A 19893-nucleotide genomic window follows, 5' to 3' on the forward strand; every position below is an offset into this window, starting at 1 on the left:
TCAGAGAACAAAGAGGTTAAATTACTTGCCCAGGGTAATACAGCCAGTGTTTAATGTTAGAGGTGGGACCTGAACCCAAGTCTTTCTGGTTCCAAGGCCAGCTCTATAGCTATTATGCCATGCTGCCATCATCCAAGTTAATAAAAATGGGGCAGCTAGGTGGCACAGTGGATAAAACATCAGCCTTGGATTCAGGAGGACTTGAGTTCGAATATAGACTCAGACACTTTATACTTACTAGCTGTGTGATCCTGGGCAAGTCACTCAACCGTCATTGCCCTTCAAAAAACAAAACAAACAACAAACAAACAAAAAGTTAATGAAAATATTGGACAACACCCTAGAGCATTGTTCTAGATTTCCCCCTCCAAGTCAACATAGATACATTAATGATTACTCTTTACATTAAGTGGTCTGCCCTGTTCCAAAGACATCTGTTATAATATGATCTAACCCACATTGCCCCATCTTGTGTGCCTGAAATGCTTATCTTAAATCCAGGTATATATGTTGGTGAAATGCCACAATGAAGTTCGTCTGGAATGGCCTATTCTTGAGGCATTTGTGTTGCTTCTTTTTTTCCCATATAAACATTTTATTATTTTCCAGTTACATTTGGATACAATTTTCAACATTTGTTTTTATAGGATTTCTAGTTTCAAATTTTTCTCCATCCTTCCCCTCCCTTCCCCCTTCCCAAGACAGCAAATAATCTGATATAGGTGATATATGTACAATCACATTAAACATATTTCTGCATTAGTCATGTAATGAGAGAAGAATCAGAGCAAAAAGGAAAAACCTTTAAAAAAAGAAAAACAACTACAAAATAATAGAAATAGTATGGTTCAATCTGAATCCAGATTCAACAGTTCTTTTTTTTCTGAATTTGGATAGCATTTTCCATCGAGTCCTTTGAAATTATCTTGGACCATCATATTGCTGAAAAGAATCAAATCTATCAGAGTTGATGAACACACAATGTTGTTGATACTGTGTACAATGTTCTCCTGGTTCTGTTCATCTCACTCATCATCATTTCATGCTACATTTGTGTTTCCTCTTAATGATGATAACTCCTAAGTGCATTCTAACAGTCCATCACTGAACAGAGTATTTTGTAGCTGATTATTGCAACAAATGCTTAAATGAGAAATTTTAGGTATTGAATTTGTTTTTATCCTGGGAAAAATAACCAGGCTCTAATAGTCATGTAAAGTCTTCTGATGAACAAAAGCAATAGTGTTCTTTCTGAGTTAGGATGCAATATACATTATCTTCTTCTTCTTCTTCTTCTAGGGTTACCTATGTCCAAATGAATTTATTGCTACCCAAGGACCATTACCTGGAACAGTTGGGGATTTTTGGCGAATGGTCTGGGAAACCAGAGCAAAAACTTTAGTGATGCTAACACAATGTTTTGAAAAAGGACGAGTGAGTTACTTTTAAATTCTTTCATAAAATCTGTGCTTTATAATTGCATTGCTTTGTGATATTTTTCGGGATATAAAAGTGATAAGGCATCTGATTTAATCAGAGGTTAATATAAGAAGTTTGTATTGTCACGACTTCTTATCTCTTCAGATCCGATGCCATCAGTATTGGCCAGAAGACAACAAGCCGGTGACTGTATTTGGAGATATAGTGATTACCAAAGTATTAGAAGACATTCAGATTGATTGGACCATCAGAGACCTGAAAATTGAAAGGGTAAAATCAAAGAAAAGAGGAAATTATTAAAGTTAGGAAATGGAGGGGAAATGTTCAAAAAAACTCATCTCAATAACGATAAGTAGTCATTTGACCTTCAATTCAATAGGATAAACATTAACCCAGTGTGTTCCAGGGATGTGCTAAGTTTTGGACATAAAAAAAAAATGAAACAGATCTGTGATCAAGGAGATTACTTTTGGGGGGGGGGGGTGAGACAATTGGGGTAAAGTGACTTGCCCAGGGTCACACAGCTAGTAAGTGTTAAGTGTCTGAGGCCAGATTTGAACTCAGGTACTCCTGAATCCAGGGCTGGTGCTTTATCCACTGCGCCATCTAGCTGCCCCAAGGAGATTACTTTTTATTGATGGAAACAACTTATAGTGTATGTAGGAAATGAAATACTCAATACAGAGGGCAGCTAGCTGTGTGACCCTGGGCAAGTCACTTAACCCCAATTGCCTCACCAAAAAAAAAAAGGCTATAAGTAATAGATTAGTTGTGACCTATATCAGTTAAGGGAGTTAACAGAGCAAACATTTTGTAAAAAAAAAAAATTAAAAGTCACAGAGTCTAAGTTCTTTGATTAAATTACATAGAGTTTAAGCATCATACCGGAGTAGGAAAAAACCTGTAGTCTATTTTGTCTGCTTATTTCATATTTCTAGGATATGTGATTTTTGATTACCCCTTACATTGTCACAGATTACACCCCCCTTGTGCCTAAGTGGACAATAGAGTTGTTGCAACCTAAAATGTTTATCACTACAGAATATAAATTTGAAGGCAAAAGCTATTTCTATTTTATCTTCCTATCCCCAGTGACTAACATAGTCCTAAGCTTAATAAATGTTTAATTCCCCGAGGCCACTTCCTTTTGCACTGAGCATTTATGAATGGAACCATGTTGGACTTGGTAGCTTGGCAGGACTTTTCCAAGTTTGCACTCCACAGTTAGACCAGGCTTAGAATCCAGTATCATCTCCATATCACAGTAAAACATCTATACCACTGTAATTGAACTATATTAAGTATAACAGTTTCACTCTGCTATATTCTACCATATCTAGTCATCTAGCTGACTTCCTCTCCCTGGTCTTTGGTACCTTTTAGGGGATCAAAGACAGATAGGGAATGGAAATATCAAGGTGTCTATGGGGGAACATTCCAAGGTAGAGGAAAATGAGGGGCATAATTGGAGAGAAAATGGGGAAATCATTATGGCAGAAAGCAAAACATAGAAGGACTTCATATCAAAACAGTGGTAGAGGGAAAAAATAACAAGCAGAAAGAAAAAAAGTATTAGATTTAGAGTGAGAACGGTCCTTAGAAATCTTCTAGTGAGTCCAACCCTTTCATTTTATGTACAAGGAAAGAGAGATCTAATAATTCTCAACAGAGAAATCCAGATGATCCAGGTTTCTATATTTCAGAATGTTTCCATTCCTGAGTTTTCATTCTTATTTACATAAAAATATATGTACACCCATAGCTATATAATTGCTATTTATGCTTATGTACACATGTACACATTATATATATATATACATACATTATATATACATATATATGTATGTATGTATGTATATGTACACACACACATTAATGTTCATCAGGGCTTAGTTGGAAAGAGAACTGACCTCAAAGCCAGGAAGGCCTGGGTTCAAGTCTAGTCTCTAACATCTGCTGTGTGATCCATGGTAATAATGTAACCTCTCAATATTCAAGGCAACTGTCTAATACTATTAAGTTGCAGTGAATGTACCCATCCATACTGATCAGGGAAGTTTCCTCACCTGGGATTTCCCCATATCCAAATCCAATCCCAGTCCATCTTACAATCTATGTACAAGGCTCTTCATATTTTCCAGCCATATCTGTATAGTTTGCTTAAGTTTGGGTTCTAAAATTTCTTTTGCTAAACCTAACTTTATGAACACAAATCCAGAATTCCATTATACTGTATAATAAATATGAATGAAAATGCTATGGAAATAGCTATTTGTAGACATCCTTATCAATCTCTTGCTCTATTAAGAGTCAAATTCTCCTCACTATATCAGTGTTGAGTCTTTTATAAAATGAAATATCTGTCATACGGAATAGACATATTAAAGCTTAGCTAGTTATTTCTTTAGTGTTACCTGCAATATGTTTTTAGATCTGCTATTTTCATTCTTTATGGTTATGATGATATAACTTTGATGATACTTCTTTAATCTGACATGGTTGCCAGCATGGGGATTGTATGACAGTTCGACAGTGTAACTTTACGGCTTGGCCCGAACATGGGGTTCCTGAAAATAGTGCACCATTAATTCACTTTGTGAAGCTAATTCGAGCAAGCAGAGCCCATGACACCACACCAATGGTTGTACATTGCAGGTAAGTTTAAATATGGTCAAATGGACTTTAAAATTTTAAATAATCAAAGAATGGAAGCACTGTGGCTAGAGTTTAGCCTTTGAATCAGGAAGGTCAATATTCAAATACTGCTTATAAAGATCTTTCTTTGTGCTTTAAGCAACTCCCTAAAACTGATCTACTTGGTCATGCTGTCTTCATTAGTGGAAGGAAGGAATTTCCACACCTGGAGTCCCCCATGCTAAAAAGAATTGTGTCCTTCACTGTGTGATCCAAAAATGCTTTTTGTTCACATTGACACCTGATTTTCATGAGCATTCTCCAGAATTTTCATTTAAATTCAAAAGAGCTAACATATTTGGTAAACCCTGGAATGCTGTACAGCCAGAAGTTATTATTGTTGTTATTACTTCTTCTACTATAGAAAAATCCCCCATTAAATCCTCTATCACCAAGGAAATCATAGATCCAGTCTCTAACCCTTACAGAAAAATCGTTCTTCTCATTTTATTTGATGGAGGTCAGATAGAAGTATTCCTGGCACAAGTAGTTATTCTACTATTAATCTTTCTGACTTGATGTTCTACGGATATTTTTTCAGGTTTATAAAATAGCTTCTTTCTATAGGGCAATACTGGGATGTGAGTGCATTTTCTGCAGACTCATGGAAAACATCTTCAATACAAGTCCAATAGCAGACAGGATTAGGAAAATGACATGCACTTCAACCGATTCCCATGGATTTATGATTTCTTCTGCTAGGTCTCTATAATTTAAAAGGTTTTCCTTCTAGATAATTGGTAGATGATGAGGTTTTGGTATGGTAATTTCTATTAGAATTATTAATCTTAAGTGTTTTTGTTTGTTTTCCTTTCCCCTCCCTCCTTGATCAGTGTTATGATTTTGAGCAACAGTTGGGTCTATAATAATGATGCAGATACAGTACCAATATAGTTTATTGGTTGGGTTTTCCAGGACAGTCTGAGTTATATATATGTATTATATCATGAAAATTCATATACAATAAATGTGGTTTTGTATTGTGTATACATATATGTATGTGGGCATATACACATGCACATGCATATAAACATGGGGAAAAGTGAAAAATGAAGGAACATTTATAGGAAAGGTTTTCTTTCATTTGTTAAATAAATAATATTTAGTAAATTGATTTGGAGATCATAGTTAATTGTTAATTAGATAATGCTTCCTGATGGTTTTAGGTAGATATTACTTGTAATTTTAAGGAAAACTATTCCTGTGCCTTCTGTTGTTTTTAATAGGTATGTGTTATATTTCATCAAAATCTTTTTCTCCATCTAATGAAATAATAGTATTATTTTTGTTGTTTTGTTATTTATATAATCAGTTATGCTGATAGTTTTCCTGATATTTTGAACCAGCCTGGTATAGATCCCACCAGGCCATTGTGTATTATCTTTCTGATGTTTTGCTGTAATCTCTTTACTGGTATTTTATTTTAAAATTTTGCATTGGGGCACCTAGGTGGCACAGTGGATAAAGCACCTGCCCTGAATTCAGGAGGACCTGAGTTCAAATCCAGCCTCAGACACTTGACACTTATTAGCTGTGGGACCCTGGGCAAGTCACTTAACCCTCAGTGCCCCACAAAAAAAATCCAAAGAGACAGCAAAAACAAATAAAATTTTGCATCAATATTCATATGGGAAATTGGTCTATAGTTTTCTTTCTCTGTTTCTCATCTTCCTGGTCTAGGGATAAGCACCATATTTGTATCATAAAAGGAATTTGGAAGAACTGCTTATCCGCCTATATATTTTTTCAAATAGTTTATATAGTATTGTAATTAATTGTTCTTTAAATGTTTGATAGAATTCACTTGTGAATCCATCTGGTCCTGGTGATTTTTTCTTGGAGATCTCATTGAGAGCTTGTTTAATTCTAAGATAGGGTTACTTAAGGATTCTATTTCCTCTTCTGGACAATTTATAGTTTTGTAAATATTCATCCATTTCACTTATATTGTCAGATTTATTGATATATAACTGAGCAAAATAGATCCTAATAATTGCTTTGATTTCATCTTCATTGGTGGTGAATTTACCCTATTCATTTTGATAATGGTTATTTGGTTTCCTTTTATTTTTTAATCAAATTACCCAATGGTTTCTCTATTTTATGTTTTTTTCATGAAGCCAATTCCTAGTTTTATTTATGAGTTCAATGGTTTTCTTACTTTCAGTTTTATTAACTTCTCCTTTCATTTTCAGAATTTCTAACAGTGTTTAATTGGGAATTTTTAATTTGTTGTTTTTCTGGTTTTTTTTTTACTTGATGCCCAATTAATTGATTTGTTCTTTCTCTATTTCATTAATGTAAGCATTTAGAGAATGATATCTATATATTTAGAAATTTATATCTGATTTCCCCCAAGTACTGATTTGTCTAAATTCCGTAAATGTTGGTATGTTGTCTTATTCTTGTCATTCTCTTTAATGAAATTCTTCATTATTTCTATATTTTGTTCTTTTACCCAATCTTTCTTTAAGATTTAATTATTTAATTTCCAATTAATTTTAAATTTGTTTCCACAAGCCTTCATTGAATGTAATTTCTATTGCATTATGATCTGAAAGGGGTACATTTAATAGTCACCTTTCCTGCATTTGGTTGTGAGGATTTTAGGCCCTAATACATGATAAATTTTTGTGTAGGCCATTTTTTTGTAGGTAGTCATGTATCACTGAGAAAAAAGTATATTCCTTTCTGTTCCCACTCAATTTTCTCCAGTGGTCTATCATATCTAACTTTTCTAAAATTTTATTCACCTCCTTAACTTCTTTTAAAAAAAAATGGGGACAGCTAGTTGGTGCAGTGGATAGAGCACTGACCCTGGAGTCAGGAGGACCTGAGTTCAAATCTAGCCTCAGACACTTAACACTTAAGCTGTGTGACCCTGGGCAAGTCACTTAACCCCAATTGCCTCACCAAAAAAAAAATTGTAAGATTCATCTTGTTCAGAGGGGAAAGTTGAGATCCCCCACTAGTGTAGTTTCAGTGTCTATTTCTCTCTATAACTCATTTAACTTTTCCTTTAAGAATTTGGATGCTATACCATTTGGTGCATGTATATTTAGTATTTATATTATTTCATTGTCTATGGAACCTTTTAGTAAAATGTAGTTTCCATGCTTATCTTTTGAAATGAGATGTTTTTGCTTTCTCTTTGAGATCACGATTGCTACCCCTCCTTTTTAAAAAACTTCATCTGAAGCATAATAGATTCTGTTCCAGCCCCCCTTTTTTATTCTGTGTGTGTCTCTCTTCTTCAAATATGTTCTCTGAGTAATGGCAAGTCCTCTTTTTCACCCTGGAACTATGACTAGGGTCCCCACTGCTGCTGGTGCTCCTCCTTTCCTGGGGTTGTGACCTGGATCCATGTATGAGCAATGTAACAAAGTCCTACTCCCAGTGCCAGCAAAGGGTTTTCTGTAATCTCTTTCTGACAAGCTTTCCAACATCCTTACCATCCATGGGCTGAGAGCTCTAGAACCTGCTGTTACTGATTCAGTTATCCCCAAGGCCTTTTGTTGTTTTATGGGGATGTTACCTGCACTGGGCTATACTCCACTGACGCCTCAGTGCAACAGACCTTCCCAGATGACCTTCTTAGTTGTCTTGAGCTGTAAAATGGTTTTTATCCAATTCTTTTGTTGGTTCTACCACTCTAGAATTCATTTTGAGGCATTATTTTAATGTTTTTTTGGAGAAGAATTTGGGAGACTTCAACCTAGTCCTTGCTTTACTCCTCCATCTTGGCTCTGAGAAATCTGTTTTTCTTTAGACCTGGAACTTGCTTACTATAAGTTAATTATAAATTAAAATTTTTGCTCCTTCTGGTAATTGCTTTTTTTTTTTAGTCTCAGAGATTAGTGGAAAAGATAGCAACTATATGTTTCTCTAGATGTTTGTAAGTTTTTTCCTCAATTATGTAGATCTTTTAATGATCAACCAACCAATAAATCTACAATTACAGAGGTTACAGCTAGATAAATAAGGAATTAGTAGTTTTGTACTATAAATAACACCTTAAAGAATTTCTATCTTAATTTAAAGTGAGTGTTCAAGAGCCTATATCTATGTACAATGGCTTATTGGGAGCTAGGGGAACTAACATTAAATTTATATAAGATTATTAAATTTAATTTAGATAAAAGTAAAAATCACGGTAATTATAAGTTTTTGAAGTACCTGAAGAGAAGGCACTGGGACAAATTATTCTTCAGTAATATTTATAATATATTTTTATTCTCCACATTACTGCCTTTATCTTTCTTAAGCCTAGACCATTGATATAAATCATATGCCATTTTGAAATTAACCCTGAACTTCTTCATATACCATTCTAGAGTAGTTCAATATTAGAATTCCTCCCTAGAGCCTCTTTCTTTGGATAAATTTGGCCAAATGTAGAAAAGGTTCCTTGTCATACATGGAATAATATATAAGAAAAAGTTGAATAATAAAATATGATTTTCCTTAATGTGTGCTTATAATGTGTTTACAAGCATATACCTCTTTAAGTTTTAAAAAGTATATTCTCCATATGAGTCATATGAGGGACATATTGGGAAGTTAATATTATTCTCACTTTTCAGATGAAGAAAAGGAGGTAAAAAGGATTTGTGTGTTTCTGAAGGTCACATATCTCATAAGGTCTTTCAGCCAGTATTTGTACCTAGTTTTTTTTATTATTATTACAAACCCAGTGCTATTCCCTCTACACCATGCTGTCTCTAATGAATCACCTTTAATGTAAGACTATAACTATGAAATAGAATGAGATAAAATTGCCCATTGTCCAAGAGGCCCCCTGTCCTCTGAATGATGTTTTTTTTGTTTTGTTTTGGTGAGGCTATTGGGTTAAGTGACTTGTCCAGGGTCACACAGCTAGTAAGTGTCAAGTATCTGAGACCAGATTTGAACTCAGGTCTTCCTGAATCCAGGGCCAGTGCTTTATCCACTGCACCACCTAGCTGCCCCCTCTGAATGATGTTAAAGACATACTGACCAATTCTTATTTTTAAACATCTTTTTCTAGACTCCAAATCAGATTGTTACCCTTCTGCTTTTATTTATCATATTAATATAGCCAAATCCTTCCACAGCAGGTCAACATTTTACCATTCAAATTATGTTCCCTACAACAAAAGCAGTAAACCTCATTGGTTTTTTCAATGGGGGGCGGCAGGAGACCTTAATCATTGCTCATGTAAGTCAAAGAGGGTAGTCTTCCTGGCTCTAATATTTTGTCCATCTCATGACTTTTGACTCTATCACCTCTTTCCCTGTATCTTGATATCCTGCTTAGTTATAGAAATTACCACCTGACCATGTAGGAATTAGCAAATACCAAGCACAATTATAATGCCTTTCATTATTGTCCTTATCCAACACCAGGAAACATTTGTTAAAGTGTTTACTGTAGACAAGGAAAGGCGCCATGGTAGAATGATGAAAGGCCTTGCCTTAGTGTCAAGAAAAACTGGGTTCATGTCTGACCAATGATACATACTAAGTATATTACTCTGGACATTAACCTGTCTGTGTAGAGACTTCTGGATTACACTGTAAGTTGGAGTAGAGTTATATCAGTGGAAGGATATTGTATATTAGATGTAATCATAAGTCTAGGCCCCCTTTCCTCAACACACACACACACACACACACACACACACACACATATGCACACATATACATTCACTCCAAGGTACTTATATTTGTTGAGTAGATCTATGATTTCTTTGGCATGGGAAATTCTTTATGTAGGATCTGATAAAGATTTTCAAGAAGTATATAATTAAGAATCTTATAGAGTTAGCTAAAACTCTGGGAAGTCAAGTTATTCGCCCATGGTCAGAAAGACACAATGTGTCAGAGACAAAACCTGAATCCAGGTCTGACTGACTCTTAGACCAGACCCTTACTTGCTCTACCATACTGTCTCTCCTTTTCCACAGCAAAAGCCAGCTCATTTTCAGCACAAAAGACCTAGGATCAAATTATGCTTCTAGTACTTACTACCTCCGTGACTTCGAACAAACCATTTAACTGTCCCAGAGCTCAGTATCCTTAAACATAAAATGAGGGTGGTTTCTGATCTTTTTCACTGTTCTAGATCTGTGGTCCCATAACTATGCCTTATGATCTCTTTGCCGAGGCCAGAGGAATAAGAAGATTTTTGAAAGACATGGTCCGTGCCTTTAAGAGCTTACAATATAAGGAGTAAACTAAATTTGTCATTTATACATGTTATGTATATATATATATATATATATATATACATATACATTTATATTTATATTCATATATATGTATGTGTAATATTTTTTCAGCCACAAAAACATTTTAAACTGTATTTCCAATCCAGAATGCATGTTTGAGAGTAAGAAGTCAATGGTAATTTTTACATCTATCCTGCAGATAAAACGCATGTGGGTTTTGTGGTGGTTTTTTTTAGCCACATAATTTCCACAGACTACACCCTTGTTTTATACCATGACAACCTTATAACAACAACACCCGCCCTTGAGGCTTCGAAGCTACATGATTGTGATGCCCTCTTTTCTGCTAGCGCATGTTTGATCCCTGGAATGAGCCTCTCGGATCACATTTCCCCTGGCTTGCTTGGCCAGCACTGTGGGCTGCTAAAATCAGGGATTGTGGGGGCATTAAAAGCCATTGATGATGAGCTGCATCCTTGGGCTCCTCCATATCTTATCTGTGCTTCTTGGTGACAAACTCACAGGCTACCTAACCTCTTCATTTTTGAGCCCTTTGTATACTAGATGCCCCCTTCTCCATCCTTTTCCATAGAAGCATGCAATACCATTTAATATATTGATAGAAACTGGTATGTATATAACAGTTTAAAATTTACATTTGATCTAATTAACAACCACATTGAGAGTTAAAGGGGGCCCCAAAGGTCATTTGCTCCAAATCCCTTAATTTTCAGGAAAGGAAAGTGAGGTACAGGGAAGATAAGTGACTAAGCCAAAATCATATAAGAAATGTCTTAGGGAAGATCTGAATCCATGTTTTCCTACTTCAAAGAAGGATTCTTGACATTTTGTTTGTCATGGACCACTTTGACAGTTTGGCAAAGCCTATGGACCCCCCAAGTTAGAATCATGTTTTTAAAATGTATTGTTTTAAAATGCATAAAATATAATACAAAAATCTAATGACAAAAACCCAATTCTATTGAAATATAATTTTCAAAATTAAAAAAGAACCCACTTGCATGGACCCTAGGTTAAGAACGTTCTGTCTTAAATCAGCACATTGTCCATTTTACTCCAATACTTCCCTAGAAGTAAGCCTACTACAAACAAGTATATAGTTAATGCTATGGGGTGGTGTAAGTTGTTAAATGTGTTTCAGGTGGAGGTTTCTTGATTTCATTGAGATGTCATCTTTTGTTTTGTTTTGTTTGTGCCCCCCCCCAATTTCACTGGATAAGGCACATACTAAAACATTAAAGTGAAAGTATCATAAAAGCCAGTTATAATAGCTAAGGTTTATATAGTACTTTATATGTTTTCCCCTTTGATCCTCACTTGTGAGATCAAGTTAAGAGCCGAGAGAATAATGCTGTCATTTTACTACATTTTACAGATGAGGAAACGGGAAGAGGGAGGTCACACTGACTTGCCTGTAATCACATAGCTATTAAGTCTCTAACACAGTTTTCAAAGTTAGAGCAGTCTCCAAGTCCAGTGTTCTTTTTCCTCTGCCTCCTTAAATCATCCGTCAGTTGTTTGTATCTGAGAAATAAGCATACTAAGGAAAAGATGAAGAAATGTATAGGAGAACAGAACACTTTCATTCCAACACAATGGGGGAAAAGCCTTTTAGTCAAGTCAACAAGCATTTATTAAAATCCTACTGTGATATAAGTACTATGCTACACACTATATTATGAAAAATTTCCTCTTTGAAATGGTTAGTATTTCTTAGCAACATGTGTCCTTTTCTTTGTTATCATCATCAATAAGCATTATAAATTTAGAGCTTGAAAGAAACTTGTTATTGTTGTTCAATTATTTTTTAGTCATGTCTAACCCTTCATGACCCCATTTGGGGTTTTCTTGGCAAAGATACTATAGTGGTTTGCCGTTTCCTTCTTCAGTTCATTCTACAGATGAGGAAACTTAAGGCAAACAGGGTTAAGTGACTTGCCCAGGGTCTCACAACTAGTAAGTGTCTGAGGCCAGATGTGAACTTAGGTCCTCCTGACTCCAAGCCCAACACTCTATTTACTGTCCCACTAGGCCCCCATTTGCTAAGCACAGTATAAATTACTCATACTCTGTGGTCTGTTTCCTTCACAGTGCTGGAGTTGGAAGAACTGGAGTTTTTATTGCTCTGGACCACTTAACACAACATATAAATGACCATGATTTTGTGGATATATATGGACTTGTAGCGGAACTGAGAAGTGAGAGAATGTGCATGGTACAGAACCTGGTAAGATGGAAAGTTACCAGTTGTCCTCTGAACCCACCTAGAATTTGTATATGGAAAACAATCCTTAAAATGAAATGGTAATTCCCCTTTAATATTTTCAAGGACACAGAGCCTTTAAAGGAGTTAATTGGAACCAAATTTCTGAGGCAGTGGAGAAAGTACTGGACCTGCAGTCAGGAAGATCTGAGTTCAAACTTGACCTCAAATATTTACTCACTAACTTTTGTTATTCTGCTGTTTTCATTGTGTCTGACTCTACGTGACCCTATTTGGGGATTTTCTTGGCAAAGATACTGGAGTGGTTCCTTCTCCAGCCCATTTTGCAAATGAGAAACTGAGACAAACAGGGTTAAGTGACTTGCCCAGACTAATACAAGTTGGAAGTGTCTGAAGCTGGATTTGAACTCAGGAAAATGAGTCATCCTGATTTCAGTGCTCTATCCACTGTGCCACCTAGCTGCCCCACTAGGCAGCTTATTAAAGTGTTATAGCTCTGTTACCCTGGGCATGTCACTTTAAAAAAAACTCTCCTTGCCTTAGTTTCCCTAACTAAAAAATAAGGATAATAACAGCACCTATCTCTCAGGGGTGTTGTGAGGATAAAATTACATATGTAAAGTGTCTGGGACATATTAAGCCGTATGTGGATGCTGATTCCCTTCCCTTCCTCCTTATACAAGGTATTGATTAGATTTTATTTATTCTGACAGTTTACAAAAAAATCCTATTTCTACATTAAAAAAGAAAATTTTGACATAAATAAGTGATTGGCTTTGGATAATTTGAAGGCTAATTATCTCACTGTCAGATCTATTGCTAATGATACTCTCCTTCAGAATAATTGTGCCTCAAGAAGGAAAGAAAACAGAAGCAAAATTCATCAATCCATTTTCATTTTTAATATTGGTGAAATTTTTCTTTTATTTGCTACAGACCTATGATTTAATGGGTTTGTGGAACTCCCCGGAAACTCCTTCTACCAAGGAAGAGTAGCACTTCTACAATCTGGAGTCAGTGAGTTGCCTTGTGAATGAAAGTCTTGCCCGAGGTCACATAGACAGTAGCTATCAGAGGCAGGACTAAGGACCTGGTTTTCCTGACTCTGAAGCCAGCTCGCTCTCTCTCTCTCTGCTATGTAACACTCCTTCTTTTTCAAAAGGTATTGAAAATAAGAGCCAAAATTATTTTAGGGAATTTTCTCTATATGCTGACTGTTAGTAGAATTCTGGATACAAGTAAGAAACCTATGGTTTTGAACACACATACATATAAACATAATAATTATGTCTATATAATATAATAATTACACCTAACAACATATGCATATATACATGAAAACATGTACACATATGCAATGCAATATTTGCATTGTATATCTATTATATGTGCATATATGACGCATATGCACACACATGCATTTACATGTCTATGCATAACATGCTTGTACATGCATGTCTGTCCTATACACACATATATATATAAAGCTAGCTGGCTCCCTATTGGATAGAGCACTGAGCCTGAAGTCAAGAACACTCATTTTCCTGGGTTCAAAACTGGTCTTAGACACTTACAAGCTATTTGACTCTAGGCAACTCACTTTACCCCTATGTGCCTCAGTTCCTTGTCTGTAAAATGAGATGGAGAAGGAATTAGCAAACCATTCTAGTATCTTGCCAAGAAAATCCCAAAGGGGTCATGACAAGTTGGACATGACAGAAATGACTAAACAACAACAAAATATATGTATGTAAATATAAACATACATAGCTATATATATACATACACATACACACACACACACACACACACATATATATATATATATATATATATATATATATATATATATATATATATAATTAAGAGGTTATATGTTAGATTAGGTATAATAGTAGCAAAAACAGTTTTGCAAAAATAAACCTTTTCCATTTGGAAGTAATTCTTTTCTTTCCTCCAATGACCTGCAAATTTGGTGAAATATACATACATACATACATACATACATACATACATACATACATACATTAATATAATGTGTTTTAATGTGTTGTTGTCTAATATAAATTATAAACATATAAAATATAAACATATATGATATAATAATATAAACATATATATTAACATGTGTGAGAATCTATTTTACATACTTATGTAGACAAAACAACAAGATTTACCTAATACGTTCCATAGATTCATTTACATATTATATTTGAAGAATCAGGACTAAAACTATGATCCCATTGGTACAGGAAACTCCAAGATAAAACAGTTATCGTTAATAATGCAGGTGGGAACCTTCACTACAATTTGTAATCTTAGAGAATTTACAAGAAAACTGAGAGATTAAAGGACTTGACAAGGCCACACAGCCATTATGTGGCCAAGGCAGGATTTGAACCCGTTCCTTCTTGGCTCTGTGGATAGCTCTTTATCCAGCTCTCCTTCATGACTTTCTTTCATTACATACACACATGCACACACATCATATATATGAAAATACATTCTATAAGCATATATGTAAAATCACAATATTTCCATAGCTTTCCATTTATATGCATATATTAATCTAATGTTATCAAATAGAGCTTCCACCATAACAATGGTTTAAAGCAGCCTATCATAACACATACAGCAATCTTCATAAGAAGAAACAGCTTTATAGCATTTTCAATGGGCACTCTGATGCCAATTCAATTCACCAGGCATTTGTTAAATGGCTGCTATGTGCCAGGCTTTGTGTGGGGGTAACAAAGCCAAAAAAAGGAAACCATTTCTGTCCTCGGAGAGTTGTTAGTTCCTCCTCAGTGCCCCTTCCTCATATTAGAGAAGAAACAGAACTACCATTATATGGCTATAACTATTACAGACCTACTTTCTGTCATGTACATTTGGTTGCTCTGGTCCTCTGATTTCACACAGTTCGATGCTATCATGATTAGCCCCCACGGAGCTACTGGAAAGCAACAAAATCTTCGCAAGGTCCTCAAAATCAAAATACTTATGGACACGTGTTAGCCATGGGAATGGTACCTTAACTTGAGTATCCCCACCCCCTTCCACGTTTTGGGCACCTTTACAACCCCAGTAATAATCACTAAAGTACTTTAATGTTTTGCAAATCACTTTAGAACAACTGTATTTTTATGCTCAGCTTAGAAATGTGGAAACTGAAGCTCAAAAATGTCAAGTATGTAACCCAATGTCAGACAACCAATTCAAGACTCAAATACATACCACTCTTGGTTCCAAGACTACTCCCTATTGCCCCAAGCTACTTTCTTCAAGATAGCCCTAAAGACCCATGAGAATCTTATGGATAATGTGCCTGTCCTTAACTCTATTTGGAGACACAGAACCACTCCAAAATATTTCCCCCGCTCTGGATCCCCTTATGTGGAAAGAAAATATACTGGACGATTTGGATAATCCTTGTAGTTATGGATTCTGTGGTTACAGCTGTGAGATTTTTCCCATCTGTCCTCTCTACCACAACTAGGTGGTATGGTAGATAGAGTAGTAGACCTAGAGTCATGAAGAGTTAACATCAAATCTGCCTCAGTTACTTACCCACTATAACATTTCTCAGCCTCAGTTTATTCATCTGTAAAGTGGGGAAAAAAATAGCTCCTACCTCACAGTACTATTGTGTATATCAACTGAGACAATGTATGTAAAGTACTTAGCAAACCTTAAAGTGCTCTATAAATTCTAGTTATTATTATTATAGTAGTTATCTTTACTTGTTAAACTTTTATAAATCTTAAAATATTGTAGAAATATGCATTAATAATAATAATAATTGTGGAAAATTGACATTCTGTTCCAGTGGAGGGCATTTTTATATAGATTGAAATCACAAGTCTACCCACACTCAGAATTATCTCAGGAACGACTAGAGGCACCATATTGTACCATAACATGCCCAGTTACAAGTTTTAACAGCCATTGTTTTTCCCTCTCCTTTCAGAAGAAGGGTTAACGGGGCTGGTCACAACCATGAGATATACCATATACCTAGATAGTATAAGAGAATCACTTTTTTTTTGTGGGGCAACGGGGGTTAAGTGACTTGCCCAGGGTCACACAGCTAGTAAGTGTCAAGTGTCTGAGGCTGGATTTGAACTCAGGCCTTCCTGAATCCACAGCCAGTGCTTTATCCACTGCACCACCATCTAGCTGCCCCAAGAGAATCACTTTTTAACAAACATGAGAACTGATACATCCAACTACTTGCCCTCCTAAAAAGTGATATCCTTGGGAGACTGAATGCTTACTATGGAAATGTTTCCATTGGGAACAGTACTCTTGGTCTACCTTCAGGGCTAATTTGAGTGTCCCATTGTGTTAGAGTTATATTTGATTATTTAGAATTTACAAATGTTTGATATCAGGTACACAGCTGTGGGGACTTAAAAAAGTATTTCCCCTTAGAAAGTTCTTGCCACATCCAGCTTTACAAAGATCATCATCTTTACAACCCTGCTGCCTAATAAAGCATTTAAAAAGAGAGTCTATTCTTTACCTTATCCTAATGTATCTTTTCCTGCTTTGCCCCCCACACCATCCCGCCAGTTGTTATGGTCTCCTCTACCAGAAAATGACTGCATTTACTCTGTGTATATTTTATGTTTCCTTATATGTTCATTTGTCATTTCTTCCAAAAGAATTTAAGCTCTTTGAGAACAGACTTTTAAAAAAAAAATTATCTCCATATCGCCTACTACTAGCAATGTTCATGGCAGATAGTAAGCATTTAATGATTGCTTGTTGAATGGATGAGCAATCAAATGAAACATGAAATTGAAGAAAAGTACAAATGAATGGTTTGTTGTTTTTTTAGCCATCTCAACAAACACTTGCAGCTTAAAACCTGGATAAAGATTCCTGAAGCCATCAGAAATGACAGGATGTATGGGGATATGAATCTAGTAACAAGCATTTATTAAGGACATGTTGTATGCCCAGCACTTTGCTAAATGTGCACTATAAATGGCGTACACTCTCTCCAAAACAATGGCCTCTTTCATTATGCTCTTATTGTTTAGTATTATTCTTCAAAATAAGTCTTCAAAGATTTTTTGGTTCACTTTGCACTTCTTTGCATTCCAGGCACAATACATTTTCTTGCACCAATGCATTTTGGACCTATTATCAAGTAAGGGAAGCCATCAGCCCATCTGTTTTGTGAATTATTCAGCCCTTCAGAAGATGGACTCTTTGGATGCCATGGAAGGTAAACAGAGACAGGTTGTACCCAACTTATTTTCTCCCCCACTCCCCACCCCTCAGCAGGTGCATTATTTAAACAATGAGCAGACTTTGATAAGCATTTAGGTAGCTGGTCAGTGTAAACATGAATTCCTCTATTCCCCTTTAACCCAAGTCACAGTAGGGGTACTTATATATGTTACATCTTCTAACTGAAATTCTTGAAATTATACAGATTTAACTATGATTTCTCTCTTGTAACCTATCCTTTTATGTTTATAGGTGATGTTGAGCTTGAATGGGAAGAAACCACCATGTAAATTTTCTGACAAAAGATCACATCTGGAGGATTTTGTTTTCAAACCCCAGGGGCCAAACATATTCCCCTATTAACCTGAATTACAATTTGCAATCTTAAAAAAATCTTTTTTTTACAATATTATTACAGATTGTTACAAAAATGTAAGTTATTTTATGAAAACATTTAGACAACGCAGTTTCTTCAATTAAAAAAAAAATTTGCACAGAATTACATAGTCTGCCTTTAAAATAAATGTGTCCTTAGAGACATCCCAGAGTATCTTAAAGATCAACACATTTTTTAAATGAGCCAAATATAATGTGAAGTTATCATCCCCTTAGCATGAATACTTCACTGTGAATTCTCCCTGATTTTAAGTCCGTGCTGTAAATGTTGATGCAGTGGTGGCCTTTTGGCCTCCTGGGTGTTGATATTTCTTGTGGATTACTTCCAGAACTGTCATGATGATCTCTGCCTCAATGTATGTTCCTGGGTTTTGAATCTTCTATTTTATGAGTGCTGGGATATCAGCTCATGATCCTGAACAGCTGAACAGTCACCCCCTGACACTGCAGGAATTATTCAGCTTTTATGCAACACACAGTAGCTCTTCAGGGACACTTAGCGCTATTTAAGCTACTTTGTGATCCCCAGTTTTTAAGAAAAAGAAGAAAACAAAACAAAGAAGTGAAGAGAGAAAATGGTTCTTCAATATGTATAAAGTAACAAAGCATCCCTCAAAATGAACGACTTCTGTAAATGTTCCATAAAAAATGGTTTGTTCTATTTTAAAGTACAATGTAGAGTCAGTGTGTCTGAGTGTTGTACCATAGGAATATACTGATCCAATTATTGTATATTTTTGGAGTATTCCTGTATCTACTAATACTAACTTTAAAACAAACAAAAAACTGTAGCATGATTACAACCTGTAAACTAATAATGTAGAATAAGCAGTCTATTTACTACCATGGTGCCAACAGGGTCTTAAGATCAATTTGAATAACATGGTCCGTATTTCATTGGTGGGTGATGTTCAATGTCATACCTAGAAATGAAAAACTGGAACCCATCAGCAAACCATAAAAGAGATTTAGAAAGAAAAGCTTTGTCTCTATGTCCTCAGTTTATTAGGAAATGAAAAAGATAATGTAATAATTAGATTTTTAAATTTCAGCGTAGTGTTGTTAGTATGCATATATTTCATTTAAATATTTAAAGCAAATAGTACCAACTTGTCTAAACTCCTGGTAGTCAGAGATCTAATACTATTTAAATAACTCCCATATAAATATTTGTTGGTTGACCTATTGATATAATTCTTAATGCAGATGACATTTCAGTGGAAAAAGTTTGCTACTGTGGTAAGACCCAAAATATTTTTGAAAATGTTAATACAGTTAATATGGATTTCACATGTACTTTAATATACATATATAATATATATAATTATTTGATGACTAATAAATATATTTTGTGATTTGGATTACTTTTTTGCAACCAGAAGTTGAAATTTTATCTTTCTCCTATAAGATGCTTAGTTTCATATAAGTCATGGTGGTCCACCATTTTACCTAAAGCTAAATCAATTAGTGAAAATATGAAATCAAACAACCTGGAATTCATAATGCAAAAAATAATTTGATTTTGTTGTTCAGTCATGTCTGACTCTTGGTGAACCCATTTGGGGTTTTCATGGCAAAGACACTGGAGTAGTTTGCCATTTCCTTCTTCAGCTCATTTTACAGATGAAGAAATTGAGGCAAATGGGGTTAAGTGATTTGCCCAGGGTC

At 35.2% G+C, this 19893-nt stretch overlaps 1 protein-coding gene across 1 annotated transcript in view; it reads left to right on the top strand.

The window, feature by feature from the left end:
- Nucleotides 1–18196, top strand: part of PTPRQ (protein tyrosine phosphatase receptor type Q) — a 287252-nt gene extending 269056 nt beyond the window's left edge. Inside the window, 6 exon segments of the mRNA XM_043967695.1 lie at nucleotides 1300–1434; nucleotides 1585–1710; nucleotides 3947–4095; nucleotides 12456–12591; nucleotides 17701–17824; nucleotides 18082–18196. Coding sequence (XP_043823630.1) covers nucleotides 1300–1434; nucleotides 1585–1710; nucleotides 3947–4095; nucleotides 12456–12591; nucleotides 17701–17824; nucleotides 18082–18119 — 708 coding nt within the window. The 3' untranslated portion in view covers nucleotides 18120–18196.
- The last annotated feature ends 1697 nt before the right edge of the window (nucleotides 18197–19893 follow it).

Source organism: Dromiciops gliroides, chromosome 5 (assembly GCF_019393635.1).
Source record: "Dromiciops gliroides isolate mDroGli1 chromosome 5, mDroGli1.pri, whole genome shotgun sequence".
Lineage (NCBI taxonomy): Eukaryota > Metazoa > Chordata > Mammalia > Microbiotheria > Microbiotheriidae > Dromiciops > Dromiciops gliroides.